The 15,976-nt window shown below is 37.5% G+C and overlaps 1 protein-coding gene across 1 annotated transcript; it reads left to right on the top strand.

Moving 5' to 3' along the window:
- Window positions 1-237: 237 nt before the first annotated feature.
- On the top strand, window positions 238-9,056 carry LOC132638465 ((+)-neomenthol dehydrogenase). Its single transcript, XM_060355330.1, has 4 exons — window positions 238-392; window positions 480-738; window positions 8,039-8,221; window positions 8,474-9,056. Exons 1-4 carry the CDS (start codon window positions 352-354, stop codon window positions 8,870-8,872), a joined length of 882 nt encoding a protein of 293 aa, XP_060211313.1. The 5' UTR covers window positions 238-351; the 3' UTR covers window positions 8,873-9,056.
- The last annotated feature ends 6,920 nt before the right edge of the window (window positions 9,057-15,976 follow it).

Below are 15,976 nucleotides of genomic sequence, written 5' to 3'. Positions count from 1 at the left end.
ATTAAAACTCAACCATATATCCTATACCTCACTCATAAATTTAATTGATTATCTAAATCCGGGGTAAACACAAACACTTTGAGAACTTTCTATCTTTGTGCATTTAGTAGTACCGTAGGAAGGCTGAGTGCACATGCAGTGTAGAGGCTATTTAATTGCCTAACATCTAAGAATTTGGACCATAGTGCGACTTTCAAGGACTAGAATAGTTTATTATCCTCGTGTATTTGTTTAATCATTCCACGCTGTGGTATATAGAAAGAAAAAACAAAAAAAGAGTAAAGAATCTTTGCATGCTACCCTCACACATATATATACAATTAAATTAATCTCTCTTCATCTTCCCCTTCAATGGCATCAAGACAATCAGAGCTTTCTTCTTCATCGACGAGGTAATAATTAATATTGCTTGTTCGAATTAATTATCAAATGATATAATATCTCCTATTTTTGAAAATGTGACTTGTCCATATATGTAGATGGTGGTCTCAAGAGACAGTGGCAATAGTGACAGGTGGAAACAAGGGCATAGGTTTTGCCTTGGTAAAAAGAATGGCAGAGTTGGGATTGACAGTCATTCTAACTGCCAGAGATAATGCAAGAGGAATGGAAGCAGTTGAGTCCCTTGACAAAATAGGGCTGCGTGTCTATTATCACCGGCTTGATGTCTCAGATACTTCCTCCATTCAAGCATTTACTTCATGGTTCTCCAACAATTTCACTGCCTTAGATATATTGGTCAGTCACTCCATCTTTCTTCTTTTATTTATGTATCATTCTGTCCTTTTTCTTTCTGATCTCTGATTCAAACTATATACATATAACAAGAAATTGAAAACTAAGTAAAGAAATAGGTCGTTAGATTTTGATCACAATTCTCATTTCATTAAGAATAATAGTAAAACAAACTTAATTTGTCTTAATAATTAATTGCCTGTTTCTTTCACGCAAGGTGATGACTTTGCCGAATATGAATATAAACTGAGTTGAGTATTTGGTGCCTATAAGTTTGTCTAGCTAATAGAATAATCTCAAACAGAGAAGGAAGTTGAAGTTCTAAGTTTCGTCAGATCACGGCATTCTTCTTTTCTTTGATAATAGTAACCGACAAAAGCATTTAATGTTCTTCAGCATACCCGTTGGCTTGTACCCAAAGTGTGACACAACACTAAGAACAAATTATGAGCCCGTTTGGATTGAAACCAACCTATAAGTCATTTTTAACTTATTTGAATGTTTAACAAAAATAGAAAACAGTTTAAATTAAGTTAAAACCAAGAAGTTGCTCAACCCCTACTTTTTTTTTTTGCTTAATAACCATTTTAGTTTGACCAACAACTTTACTCTTTTATCCCTTATATTTTCTGTTAATTCCAATACTACCTTTACTTCTAAAAACCCTTTAATTACTTTTATTCAAAAACATAACTGCTTATTTATAAAATAATTTTTATCACTTAAAAGTACTTTAAGCACTTATGCTTAAAAGCCACCTTTTTTTAGCTAATCCGAATGGGCTCTTATAAGTTGGTCAAACCAGCTTATAAGCCATTTTAACTTATTTGAGTGTTTGGCAAAAATAGAAAACAGCTTAAATTAAGTTAAAAAGTGCTTAAATTAAGCCAAAACCAAGAAGTTGCTCAACCCCAATTTTTTTTTTTTTTGGCTTAAAAGTCATTTTGGTTTGACCAACAATTTTAACCTTTTATCCCTTATATTTTCTGTTAATTCCAATTCTACTCTTACTTCTAAAAGTTCTTTAAGCACTTTTATCCAAACACGTAACTGTTTATTTATAAAATAACTTTCAGCACTTAAAAGTACTTTAAGCACATTTTTTTCAGCTAATCCAAACAGGCTCTATGGTTTGTGGTTTATAAACTCGTGACAAGAAGCTTAAGAAATTCGGACAAATAAATTAAATTAAAATGTAACATATTAAAAATACCCTAAGCATCTATTGGCTGGGTTCTTTACATTATTGGTAAGTTTCCATAAGAACATGTCAACGAGGACAAATTGGGAATAATAAAATAAAATAAAAAGAACACTCAAATAGAATCATGTCAATCATCTATGAGATGAACAAATAAACCAGAGTGACATAAGATGCAAGGAGAAGGGTATAAATACTAAATTTAGTTTGTGGTTGATGCAAGATACGGAGAAATTAAATTGTTTATTCTAAGGAAATAAAAAACTAAAGTAACAGAGTTGTTTTCATTCTACAAAAAGGTTCATTACAGACAAACATATTTAAAATACAACTAAAATTCACGATTAAAAACCATTTTCAAAATTTCAGTTCTTCAAGAAGCGCCTAAAACTCTATAATGACTCGCAGGGCCGGATCTAGGGCCTGCCGAGGGTGTTCATCCAAACACCCTCGGAAAAAAATTATACCGTATATATAAGGTGTTTTTTTCATTTTCTATGTAAATATATCGATTTTGAACACCCTAAAAAATATGAAAAGAGGTTGGTTCAGTGGTTTAGGGTGTTCCAAATTTACTTTCAGGTTCAAGTTCAAATCTCAATCACTACATTTTTATTTTTCGAACCCCTTCAGTGAAAATTCTAGATCCGCCACAGATAATGAGTAGTGGACTATCTTTGGCGTACAAGAAACAACCATCTTGTAGAATAAGTAGATTTTTGCACAATAATATATAAGTCAATAACTGGTGCAAGTATCCGTTTATTTTTGAAGATAATGCAAATGAATAAGTCTCCCCTTATGTGATTTCTTTTATGAGAAACTCTTATGTGGCTAGAGTACTCAAGCTCGATCAATGACATATCACAATTGATTACCATACAAGGAAAATGATTCCCCTCTTCTTTGATTGTTGTAAGGAAAAGAAATCGACACATGCTGTGGGGTCTTTTTTTTTTTTTTAGTTCAATTTGTGTTCCGAATTATCTTATAGCCTGTTTGGCCAAGCTTATTTACCCCCCCCCCCCCCCCCAAAAAGTACTTATTTTTTTAATAAGTGCTTATTTTTTAAAAAAGTGAGGTGTTTGACCAAGATTTTAGGAGAAAATAAGTATTTTTGGGGAGTAGCAGAAGCAGTTTTTCATAAGCTAAAAAAAAAGCTTTTGCCCAAAAGCACTTTTGAGAAAAATACACTTAGAAACACTTTTTAAAAATTTGCCCAAACACTAATTGCTGCTCAAAATTACTTTTTAAATTAATTGGTCAAACATAAACTTCTTATCGTCAAAAGTACTTTTGACAAAAAAAACACTTAGTACTTTTGAAAAAAAAACACTTTTTAAAATAAGTTAATTTTAAAATCTTGGCCAAACAGTCTATAATCCCACATACCATTCTTAACCTCAAAGTGTGAAAGGTACAAGGAGGGAACTTTGGGGTGGAAACTTAGAAGTTAGAACTTCAACTTCTTTCTATCATGTGTCATCCTTGTATAAATAGTTTTTTTTTTTTTACAAAAAAAGAATGTCATATAAGGAGAATAGATAAAAAATATATATGATTTTTTTATTGTAGAATTGTATCTATCAATTTAATGTACTCGATAAAATAATGTTTATATAATTTCATAATATTAGCAATAAGACATTGGCTAAATAATCAATCTTGAAAAGGGTAATTATCACAATTGCTATACTATTTACTTAGAAACTAGAAATAATAAAATATTAAAGATTCTTTTTTTTTTCGGCTGAGTAAAGTAATGCAATGAAATTGAAAACAAGGAAATCTAAAGGTTATTATAGACGGGGAAAGATCTAAATCATGCAGTACCTAAAAGGTCCTGTTTAGCCAAAATACCACTATGCTATTAGCCTAGTGGCTAGTATTATTAATAAAATGGAAAAAACGGCTAAAAATACCCTTAACGTATGAGAAATGGTTCACAAATATCCTCCATTCACCTATAGGTCTAAAAATACCTCTAACCTATTTTTTTGGCTCAAGAATACCCCTCAAACTAACACTCTTTAACTTGATGACTTTTTTCAATTTAAAAAAGCCACGTGGCTTAATATTATTGGTCGCATATATTAGTAATTTAAAAATAAATTCACCCACTTTTATATCCAAACCCGTTGAGCCGACCCGTTTATTTTAACCTCAACTTCTGAGGTCGATTCACTCTGTGCTATCAACTCTCAAGATAATAGGACAGGTTCTTGTATGTGATTCTGTTTCCAGTTTTAAAGAGATTTATAAGTACATTGGGGATAATTTAGGACCAACTGCGGATGAACCAATTACAATTTTGCTGATTAATTGGGGGTGTCAACGGGACCTTAAGAAGGTTTGAGAAATTGGTCCCTTAGCACGTGATTTTGTAGTGGATAGTCATACACTTATACCTATACAATTGCATAATTTAAGTGACTAGAATTGATATGATCCTAGATGGCACAAAGATACTTGGAAGGATGTAGGACATTTGGATGGTTGCTTGGGAAGAGATTGTGGAGGCTTTTACACTAAGTGGCTAAAAGCCTAAAGGGCTAAAAGTGTAAATTGTGGCTATACGATGCAAATCATGGCCAAGAATCCAAATTCAAGGCTAGGGATGTAATTTGGGCTACAATTGCAAGACAGTTGGTGTTTGGAAGATGAAAATTCCATATGAGGGCTATTTTCGAAATTCCCCTAAGAAGACTACCAACCAAACAAGACCCTTGTCTCATTAATGACATTTTTGTAATAACTTAGTCTTCTTTTAGTCTAGGAGTATAAATACTAGACTTAGACATTTCATTTACTCAGCTTTGAATGATGTTGAGATGAATACTCTTAAAGAGTGATAGTTCGTTTAGTAGAATTAGTGGTAGTGCTAATCTAGTGATTAGTGATTAGTGTTTAGTGATATAGTTGATTATGGTGGATTCCATTGTGGCTATTGAACCCTTTTTCCATTGATTTCATATGAGAGTTGTTCATTTGTGGATTCATTTGATTGACTCTTAAATTGAATTCAAATAGTATAGGTTCGTTAGTAGGAATCGATTAGGAGGGTTTGAGTTTAATATATCTAGATTTGCCTATAATTCCTTTACTAATTGGGTCTTGCTTCTATCCCTCTATTCTCATCCCAAATTCTTTACTTCTCATCCCATGATTTCTTCAGTATCTTTATTTTCGCGTATTTGTTGTTTGAATCTGTGTCCTCCATAAGCCGGATTATATCAAGAATGATCGGGTTATCGGGCTATACACTAGAAATGATAAGCAATAGGCTGATTTAGCATATGATTTTGATGTTTCTGCTTTGGCAAATGCAAGTGATTTGAACAGTGATGATGAGTTTGAAGAGGAGTTTGATAGTGAAAATGATAATGACAGTGAGAGTGAAGAGATGAAGGTGGGACAGGGAAGAAGAGGAGTTTCTGCGAAAAAAGAGTAACGTGTTAAATTTTCAAGGAAATTGAATAAACGGGTTGGGTCAATGGGTTTGAGTTTAAAAGTGAGTGAGTTTATTTTTTAAATTAAATAATATATGCAACCAATCATATTAAGCCACGTGGCTTTTTTTAAATTGAAAAAAGTCGTCAAGTTAAAGGGTGTTAGTTTAAGGGGTATTCTTGAGCCAAAAAAAAAAAAAAACAATTAGGGATATTTTCAGGCCAATAGGTGGATAGAGGGTATTTGTGAGCCATTTCACATACGTTAAGGGTATTTTTAGCCCTTTTCGGTTAATAAAACAAAACCAAAAGAAGTTCTTCCAACTACAAAAAGAAACCAACAAAATAGAGGCTGCAAGAAAAACTAGGAAAGAGATAACCTAAGAGATCTATGAAACAAGAAGAAGCTACTCATATAAATTAAACTTGATCAAATTGCATCCACAAGCCTTTGGTTAAAACCATCTTATAGACCTCAAAGCTCTCATTAAGTGTCTTGACCAACATACCAAACTTAGTATCTCTCAAGGCATATGAATGATCAGACTTCCACCAAGTACAAGCTGCATCCAGTGAAGAATCAAATTGTAAGCTATGATCCAAATAGTCCAGCATCACACTTTCTTTGCCATGTCCAACAATCTGCAATGATATCCCAGCTACTGAACCTGAAGCTTCATTTATACGCATATCATATATTGATAAGCCTCCAATAGAATGGGCAGTAAGCTGATACCACACATTGGAAGCCTGTCAATACATGATATAGCAGGATGAAGCTATTCCAATGCAGAAATTAGTCTGGAGCTCATTTCTTATCATTTCTAATCTTTAGATTTAGAGTTCTCCTTCCTGCGCTAGGTAGTTCAGTGAAAGTATTGAAGTGCGCTTCACCTGCCAAAAAAAAAAAAAAAAAATCAAAACAAAAGAGTTAGTTAAACGAATCTGCCAGTGTATTGGTTTCCTTGAAGACATGTTCTATGATTACATTGAAATTGTCTTTCATCCTCTTAAACATTTCACTTCTGTCACAAATACACCACGGGTTCCCAATCTCAATCTACAACATTCTTCATCAATAGTAAATCAGTGTACACAATCATAAGATGTAGATCATGCTCCACGCAGTATGATAGTCCCTACAACATTACTCTGGCTTCTATCACTGCATTAGTTGTCTCCTCAAGTTCCGAAGCCTTTGCATACACCAAGTCATCTTGACAATCCCTCACGCAGAAGCCAATAGAACTTTCACCGGGATTCCATCTTGCTGCTCATCTATATTAACATTTGTACCATCCTTGGTAGTTGGTAAAGATAGTGTATACCAGTTCACTTTCTTTTTTGCTATGACAATGTAACCTTCCAAAAACATGATCAAATCTCAAATTAAATTATACTCTCTCCGTTTCAATTTATATGAACTCATTTGACTGAGCACGACATTTAAGAAAGAGGGAAGACTTTTGAAACTTGTGGTTCAAAATAAGCTTTGAAAATTTGTGTGGCTGTAAATCATTCATAAAGTGAATTTGTTTCCATATTAGGAAAGAGGTCACTCATTTTGGCATAGACTAAAAAGAAAATAGGTTCAAACAAATTGAAACAGACGGAGTATCTAATGGCATATCTGTATATTAAATAGTATATCCTGTACAAGAACAGTACTAAGCATCAAATTAGTAACTTTTTACTTTTTGACAATTAACTAGTAGAAATGCTGCCTCAATATGCTAAATGTTAGATAACTATTTTATGTTGCTTGTTATTTGTGAATACTAACAAATAAGTACGCAATATACCATGACTACTAATATATTTAAGGCAAAAAAATACATGCAACCCTTAAATTTGTCCGAAAATTTTCATTTAAGAAAGCAAATGCATGTAGTACACACATCGGTGATGTGGCAAAGAAGCCAATAAAATAATGCCATGTGACTTTTGATACCAAATAATAAAAAATAAAAAATAAAGAAACGTGAAGTATTCAACTTATTAATGGCAAAAATAATTTATCCCCTCCGATTTTGTTTTAAATTCAAACACCTTCCCCAACTTTGAACAATCAATGTTCTACCCCACTTATAGAATGCAATGTCGATTTTTCCTTGTAATTTTCTTTCTCATCTACTATTTTACAATTTGCTAAATTTTTAATCATATTCTCAATTCCATAGAAATATTTTTATATTAAATGTGATATTTATTTTTAGCTCTTTTATATATAATTAATGTTAGGCTATTTCTTATAATAAATTATAATTTAAGTTCATGTAAAGTATAAGGCGAATACTCCTTCAATTTTATCATTCTTTTAAAGGATCTACCACTTTTCTCTCTTTTATTTCCTGTTGTGTGTATATATTTTAGAGTTTTGAAATTTAAGAATTTTTGGATGCATAATGTTGTGGATTTGATTTAATGAAAATTCAGTCAGAATATAATAAATAAAATTCCAGTGGTATATATCATAACTTTTTTTTTAATAATAATATCTTATTTTACTTCCTTGAAAATGATTGATAAACGTCCAATAATTCAAGATAGAAGCATAATAATAATCTCACTTTGATAAATAATGTATAATATAGCTTGTTGAAGTTTCTTGTTGTTATATTTACCTTTTGATATCCCCTATTAAATATTTCAGGTAAATAATGCAGCTGTATCATTCAACGATATCCACGAGAACTCGGTGCAGCATGCAGAAATAGTAATATCAACAAATTTTTATGGGCCCAAACGACTCATAGAGGAACTCTGGCCCACATTTCGTTGCTCTTCCACTGTCACTCGAATTCTTAATATTAGCTCTAGACTTGGGCTTCTTAGTGTAAGTAATTACATCAACACAATCTTCTAATTTTTTTTTTTTTTTTTTTTTTGTGTAGAATAATTTTTATTGATATTATAACTTACTACTGCGTCTCCCCTACTTGAAGCGTCAATATTATATTAAATGGTCTACATGATCATATCTCAAACTGACATTTGATCTAAGTTGTCCAAAATTTAGGAATAAACGGATTAGAAATTAAAATTAAGGGAAAACAAAGTTGACAACATTATTTGTTTCATATTGCAGAAGCTCAGAAATGAACAACTAAGAACTGTGTTATTGGATGAGGAAAACCTATCAAAGAAACAAATCGAAGGATTGGTGAATTTATTTATAGAAAATGTGAAAAATGGGACATGGAAAAGCAAAGGTTGGCCAGAATTATGGACAGACTATGCTGTATCAAAGCTTGCGTTGAATGCGTACTCTAAAGTCTTGGCTAGGGATAATAAAGGAAAGGGTATAAGCGTGAATTGTTATTGCCCTGGATTTACACAAACATCTATGACTGGTGGCAAGGGGAAGTACACGGCGGAAGCCGCGGCAGAGATAGGAGTAAGACTGGCTTTGCTACCACCACAACATCTTCCAACAGGAAAGTTTTATCTAGGGTCTAATCCTCCAACTATTTACTCCAAGATTTAAGAGCATTATTATGTAGTACTATAACAATTCATAACTCCTTTGGGACAGGTTATTTTGAAGTTTTTTTTTTTTTTAATTTTTTTTTATAACGACTTCAAGAGTTGTAAAAGTGGTTGCACAAATATTGTAAGCCTGAATTGGTAAAATGTTGAATGAATTTCATAATAAGATCAACTTTTTATTATGTTGATTTATATTTGTTCGACGGGCGCTCGACCCGTTTACTATCCCGACCGGAGAAATGGTGTTACACCTTGGAAAAATCTTCCGTTGGTACGCAAATGAATGAACTAGTGATGAGTACGAGCGTACGATGTTTCCGCGAGTAAGAAATAACACTTGACGACCCTAAGTAAGATTCCGAAGGCAATTGCAATAAGAGGTAGGCTATGCTCCATAATGAATAATTATAGGTTCTGAAAATGAGAAAAGTTGCAGATTTGCACTTTGGCCAGTGGTCGTAAAATGAAATACAGACCGTAAAGTGGTATACGGTCCGTAAACTGCCATGTCGTATTGTGGCTTCCAAAACTTCAAACTTTCTGCCAAATGATCAAATGGTTAAATATGACCTAGAATACGGACCGTAAAGTGGTTTACGGCCCGTAAACCATGATCGTAAATCACCATGTCCCAGCCTGAGTTTCTGGTTCTGTTATGATTAAATACGACCACGAAGGACGGTCCGTAAACTGGAATACGGACCGTAAACCAAGTTTACGACCACTGTGCACTTCAAATCAGATTTTTAAGTCATTAAATAAGGGGACCAAGGCTTATTTCATTTCACTTCTACATCACACCCCTTCTCTCTAGAACATCTCTCTACATATATTCCACAAGAATTCAAGGATATTTGGTGGTCAACAACATAAATCAAGGGTATCAAGTGCAAGAAAACCATCAAGATCATCCAAGGTCAAGAAATCCAAATAGAGATAAACTAGGGTTTTGCTCAAAGTGGAGTATTATCAACTAAAGCTTGTTCCTACAACATTTAAGGTAATATTCATGATATTTCTATGTTGTTTAAGGTAGTTACGAGTTGAAATACTTGGATTGTAGAAGGGTATAGAAAAATGAGTCATGAATATGGAATAGTGTCATTTTGAGAAATAGTACGAATTGAGCCATGGGTCTTGATGTATTGTGATGTAAATACGATATAAATGATGTTGAGAACATGAGATGAACAATGTATGTAAATGGACTTCGTGTGTGTTATGGCCATGGTTATGGATGAATTGAATGTAAGTCTAGAAATATGGATAATGTGAATGAGTAATGGCTATTGTTATGGCATCGTGAATTTATTATTGACGTTTGGGAGTTGAGATACGTTATGGAGGATATGCTATTCGATTTTCTCTAGTTTTAGTCATAGATTCTAGCTATCGATTCTAATGATAGTATGACTTTAATGAAGGTAGAAACGCGATCGTTGAAGGGGAACGTACAAGCGATAAATAGTCGAACGGAAAAGTATGTAAGGCTAACCCTTCTTTCATAAGGCATGGTTCTTTGGCCAAACATCTAAATCCTCTATACGAGTATGTTGTCTTTCAAATGATTTGATCTTCCGAGCTTGTAAGCTCATGATTCTTGATACGCTACGATTGTACTAAGTTCCTCGTATGACGAGTAGGCCTATTAAAGTGGAAGAAATGAATGATGATGATAGTGATAATGGTATTAACGATGGCTATAATGATAATAACGATGACGATTATGATAATGGGGTTAAAATTAAAGATGCTTATGAGCTATTGTGTATATGTATGACTATTATGGAACACCGAGCTTATATGGCCGGGTAGTATATGTATAGATGTATATGTATGTATATTTACGTAGTGCACACACCACTGTAGTTGGGTATGGACAACACTGAGCCTTGGTAGGGCCAGGTACGTGTAACACTAAGCCTTGGTTGGCCAGGTATGTATGATCACCAAGCCCATATATGATCGGGTACGTGAAACACCGATCCTACGTGGTCGGGTATGTTATATAAGGATATGTATGAAACACCGATCCTACGTGGTCGGGTATGCTATGTGTATTACATGATTATTTATATGGTATGATTACGAATATGATATGACTATGTATATGAATGTGAATGAGGGCATGCATACGAATACGAGCACAAATATGGTACGGGTATTATGGTGGAGTACGGATAGTGATGTATATACACAAATACGTATTAGCAAGGGAAAGTTCCTATGGAAGGCAAGTACGTGCATATGACGATGATATTGCCATTTCCCATCCTATGCTATTTCTTATGATGCTATCTATGCTTCTATATTGATATTGACTATGCTTTACATACTCAGTACATTCTTTGTACTGACGTCTTTTTGTTTGTGGACGCTGCGTCATGCCCGCAGGTGCACAGGGAGACAGGCTCGATCCATAGCTACATTTTCAGAGACTACACAGCAAAGCTCCATTTCCTTCGGAGCCATAACTTTTGGGTACTTATTCTTTTGTGTACATAATTATGGGCATAACGGGGTCCTGTCCCGCTTATGTGATATGTTATACTCTTCTTAGAGGCTCGTAGACATGTGTATATGGTTAGATGTGCTCGGCCTTGTCGGCCTATATTTTGTATACCATTTTGTTGGCCTCGTCGGCCCATGTACATTGATGTGGCATAGATGCCTATGATGATATAAAGGGGTTGTTGTCCGAAAGGTCTAGTATGATCGATGGATAGAAATGTATATTTTACTATGCGGCTCACCTAGGTGTTATGTGAAAATATGTCAAGGGGTGCCCGGGTGGGATAGCACCGGGTGCTCGTCGCGGCCCCCTAATCGGGTCGTGACAAATGGCTTGGGCTAACCCTTGATTTCTCCGACCTAAAGCTTGGCTTCTCTGAATGGGAGTATGGCCGATACCTTTCCCTCGACGATTCGGGCTTCGTTTCGTAACCTTTCCTTGGTCTCTCAAAACTTTTGTTCACATTTATCGGTCTCGGGGGAAGTTCGAATTGATCGTCCTCCACCCGAATCTTCGACTTGTATCGGTTATGGACATCAGCCCACGTCACAGCCTCGTACTCAAGCAAGATTTCCTTCAATTTGAACGAAGCCGTTGAGCTCTGAACATTGAGCCCCTTTGTGAAAGCTTGTGCAGCCTAATCTTCTGGAACTGGGGGGAGCTCCATTTGTTCCCTTTGGAATCGGTTGACAAATTCACGCAGCAATTCATCGTCTCTCTGAGTTATACGGAAAATATCTGCCTTACGGGCCTGCACCTTCTTGGCACTGGCGTGAGCTTTTATGAAAGCATCGGCGAGCATTTCGAATGAAGTGATCGAATACTCGGGCAGATGGTCGTACCATGTCAACGCCCCTTTTGACAAAGTTTCCCCGAACTTTTTCAGCAATACCGATTCAATTTCGGTCTTCCTCCATATCATTGCCTTTTATGGCGCAGGTGTATGCGGTCACGTGCTCGTGCGGGTCCGTTGTGCCGTCATATTTCTGGATATCCGGCATTTTGAACCTCTTCGGGATTAGTTTCGGAGCTGCACTCGGAGGAAAAGGCCTTTGGATGTATCTTTTCGAATCCGGCCCTTTCAGCAAAGGCGGAGCCCCCGGGATTTGGTCTACCCGAGAGTTGTATGTTTCCACCCTCTTCTCGGTTGAGTCTACCCGTTTTGCCAAAGTTTCGAGCATTCTCAGAACCACGGTGGAGGACCCAGCTCCGGACCCATCACTCTCAACCATCCGTGCTTCATCTCTTCTGGGTTCAGCAACACCATTCGCCTCCTCCGAGGTCATTTTATCCCCTCCGTTTTGCAATCGGGATATTGCGATTCCCTGTTCAGCAATCGCCGCTCTCTGTTCCTGCAACATTTCAAAAATTAAACGTAAGTCAATATTATCATTTGGGGCTTCCGGTTCTTTCCGGCCCTGAGTCCGGAACAAAGTAATCGAATTGTGTGTATTTAAAGGGTCGGTAGCTGGTTGGGCGGCATTCTCCTAGTCCACGGTGTTTTGGTGGTTGAGGCCCTCTCTCGAATTAATGGGGTTAGGATCAGCGGGGTTTGGTAGTCCTCGTGGACCGCTTCCTTCGTTTTCGGCCACGCTTTCGTTGTTGTTGACGTGACCAGATTGTCTACTGCCAGCCATTTAGTCCGTTTTTTCAGCGACAAACAGAAGATGTTTTCGATTTGAGAGGTAAGGTAGAGATCAAGATAAAAGACCACTATTATCCTAGCCCCACGGTGGGCGCCAAACTGTTTACCCCGAATTCAGATAATCAATTAAATTTGTGGGTGAGGTATAGGATATGTGGTTATGCCTTGAATCCTTTTGATAGAGAAAAGAAATATATGAATGTATTATGAAGAAGCAACTAATAATTGGTGGTTTGTTATAGACTTGTGTGTTTACTAATATATATGTGTTACTCGATTGAAGAAATGTAATAGAGGTGAACACAATGAATTCGGATTGCACACGATAATGAGATATTTGTATATATTTCTAGTACAAAAGAATGCTCTTGATGTTAAGGAGCCAACCCCTTAAAAGTGGGCAATGACCCTTATTTATAGTGTTGCCTCATGCGCCCCTCACAATAAGAGAAATCTGAAAAAATAAAGAAAAGACTTTGTCTCGGATTAGGTTGGGTTAGGTTGGCCGCACGGTCTGACACCCGTACGATTGGCAGTTGAGCGTGGCAGGACGTTATCGACGCATGGCAATCGCCCAAACGGATCTCCCGGACCAACGACCACGAATAAACGGACTAACGGCCACGACCAAACGGACAAACGACAACGACCAGCTCGGCCATAAAGGAAACCGGACCAAATGATGCCCTACCTTGGCCTCGGTCCGGGCGTTCCTCCGGTTCAGAACGAAACTCTTCATGCACGTTCTTTTCCTCTTCTTCCCTCAGTTTCGGGTCTCACCGGTTTAACGCATATCTGGTCTTCCTTCGGTTTCGATTCTTGTCACCGAATTCGAACTTCCCCCAGGACCGATAAATGTGAACAAAAGTTTTGAGAGACCAAGGAAAGGTTACGAAATGAAGGCTGAGTCGTCGAGGGAAAGGTATCGACCATACTCCCATTCGGAGAAGCCAAGCTTTAGGTCGGAGAAATCAAGGGTTAGCCCAAGCCATTTCTCTAGTCGGGGTAGTAAATGGGTCGAGCGCCCGTCGAACAGTCGGGGTCTCTCATTCAGGAGCGATGCCGGAAGCTCTGCCGGCAGTAAGGATTTACCAAAGATATCGGAGTACAACTTCAATGTTAGTACCTCGGGCCTCGTCTCGGCCATTGGCCGTGTCCCGGATGTAAGATGGCCAAGACCTCTAAGGTCAGATCTGGGCCAACGGGACCCGACCATGGTGTGTGAATACCATGGAACCCATGGTCACAGAACCGAGGATTGTCGCCAGCTAAGAGAGGAGGTAGCCCGGTTACTGAAGAATGGTTATCTCCGAGAATTGCTGAGTGAACGAGCCAAAAATCACTACAAGGAAAGGGAGGCTCATCGAAGGGCCGAGCCAGTAGAACCCCAGCATGTGATCAACATGATAGTTGGGGGCACCGATGCCCCTCGAGGGCCGGTGATGAAACGGGCCAAGGTTTCTGTTGTTCGCGAAAAGCGCAGCCGGGATTATTTACCCGAGGTTTCCATTTCTTTCAGCAACGAGGATGCAGAAGGCATCATTCAACCGCACAATGATGCATTGGTAATTTCTATTCTTATCTTTAAAACTCAGATTAAACGTATTTTGATTGACCTAGGTAGCTCGGCCAACATCATCCGGTGGAGAGTGGTCAAACAACTAGGGATGCTTGATCAGATCGTACCGGTAGCCCTGGTACTCAGCGGGTTTAACATTGCGAGCGAAACCACATAGGGGGAGATATCGCTGCCGGTCAACATCAATGGCACTATTTAGCAAACGGTGTTCTATGTGATCGAAGGGGACATGAAGTATAACGCATTACTGGGCAGACCCTGGATACATAGCATGAGGGTCGTGCCATCGACATTGCATCAGTTGATGAAATTCCCGACACCGGAGGGGACAATAACCATCTGAGGCGAACAGCCCGCTGCAAGGGAGATGTTTGCGTTCGAGGAAACGACAACTCAACCCAAAAAATCAGATCAAAAGGAGAAGGACTCGACCGGGGAAACATAAACCAAATAGCAATCACAGCATACAGGGTTGGACCCGGGGTGTGAAGAAGATGACTTTGGTGTGCCCAGATCATTCATCATGCCGGATGACTCAGACGCAACCAAGTCAACAGTAGAGGAGCTGGAGCAGATCATCTTGTTCGAGTATCTACCGGACAGAAAGGTATACCTGGGCACGGGGTTAACCCTGGAGCTCAGGAACAAGTTAATTGAATTCCTTTGAGCTAACGCAGATTTCTTCGCATGGTCCCATATAGATATGACAGGTATATCACCGGAGGTAGCAACTCAAAAGCTCAGCTTAGATGGGAAGTTTCCCCCGGTGAAGCAGAAGAGAAGGCCCATGGCGGAAGCAAAACACGCCTTCGTAAAAGACGAGGTAACAAAGCTTTTAAAAATACGTTCTATCCGGGAGGTAAAGTACCTGGATTGGCTAGCTAACGTGGTAGTGGTGCCCAAGAAAGGTAACAAATTTCGAATATGTGTTGATTACAAGGATTTAAATAAAGAATGCCCGAAGAATTCATTCTCGTTGCCTCACATCGATAGAATGATCGATGCGACGGCCGGGCATGAGATGTTAAGTTTTCTCGATGCCTACTCCGGGTATAACCAGATTTGGATGCACCCGAAGGATCAAGAGAAAACATCCTTCATCACCCGATATGGGACTTACTGTTATAATGTCATGCCTTTTGGACTAAAAAATGCCGGTGCAACTTACCAACGCCTAGTTAATGAGATGTTCGAAGAACAAATAGGAAAAACAATAGAAGTTTATATTGACGACATGGTGGTCAAGTCCCTGGAAATAGAGAACCATTTAAAACATTTGCAGGAAACCTTCGACGTGCTCCGCAAGTACAACATGAAGCTCAACTCGGAAAAATGTGCCTTCGGGGTAAGGTCCGGCAAATTTTTG

This window comes from Lycium barbarum, chromosome 4 (genome assembly GCF_019175385.1).
Source record: "Lycium barbarum isolate Lr01 chromosome 4, ASM1917538v2, whole genome shotgun sequence".
NCBI classification, from domain to species: Eukaryota; Viridiplantae; Streptophyta; class Magnoliopsida; order Solanales; family Solanaceae; genus Lycium; species Lycium barbarum.
Note: the sequence above shows the minus strand (reverse complement) of the source record. Positions and strands in the feature narration are given on the sequence as shown.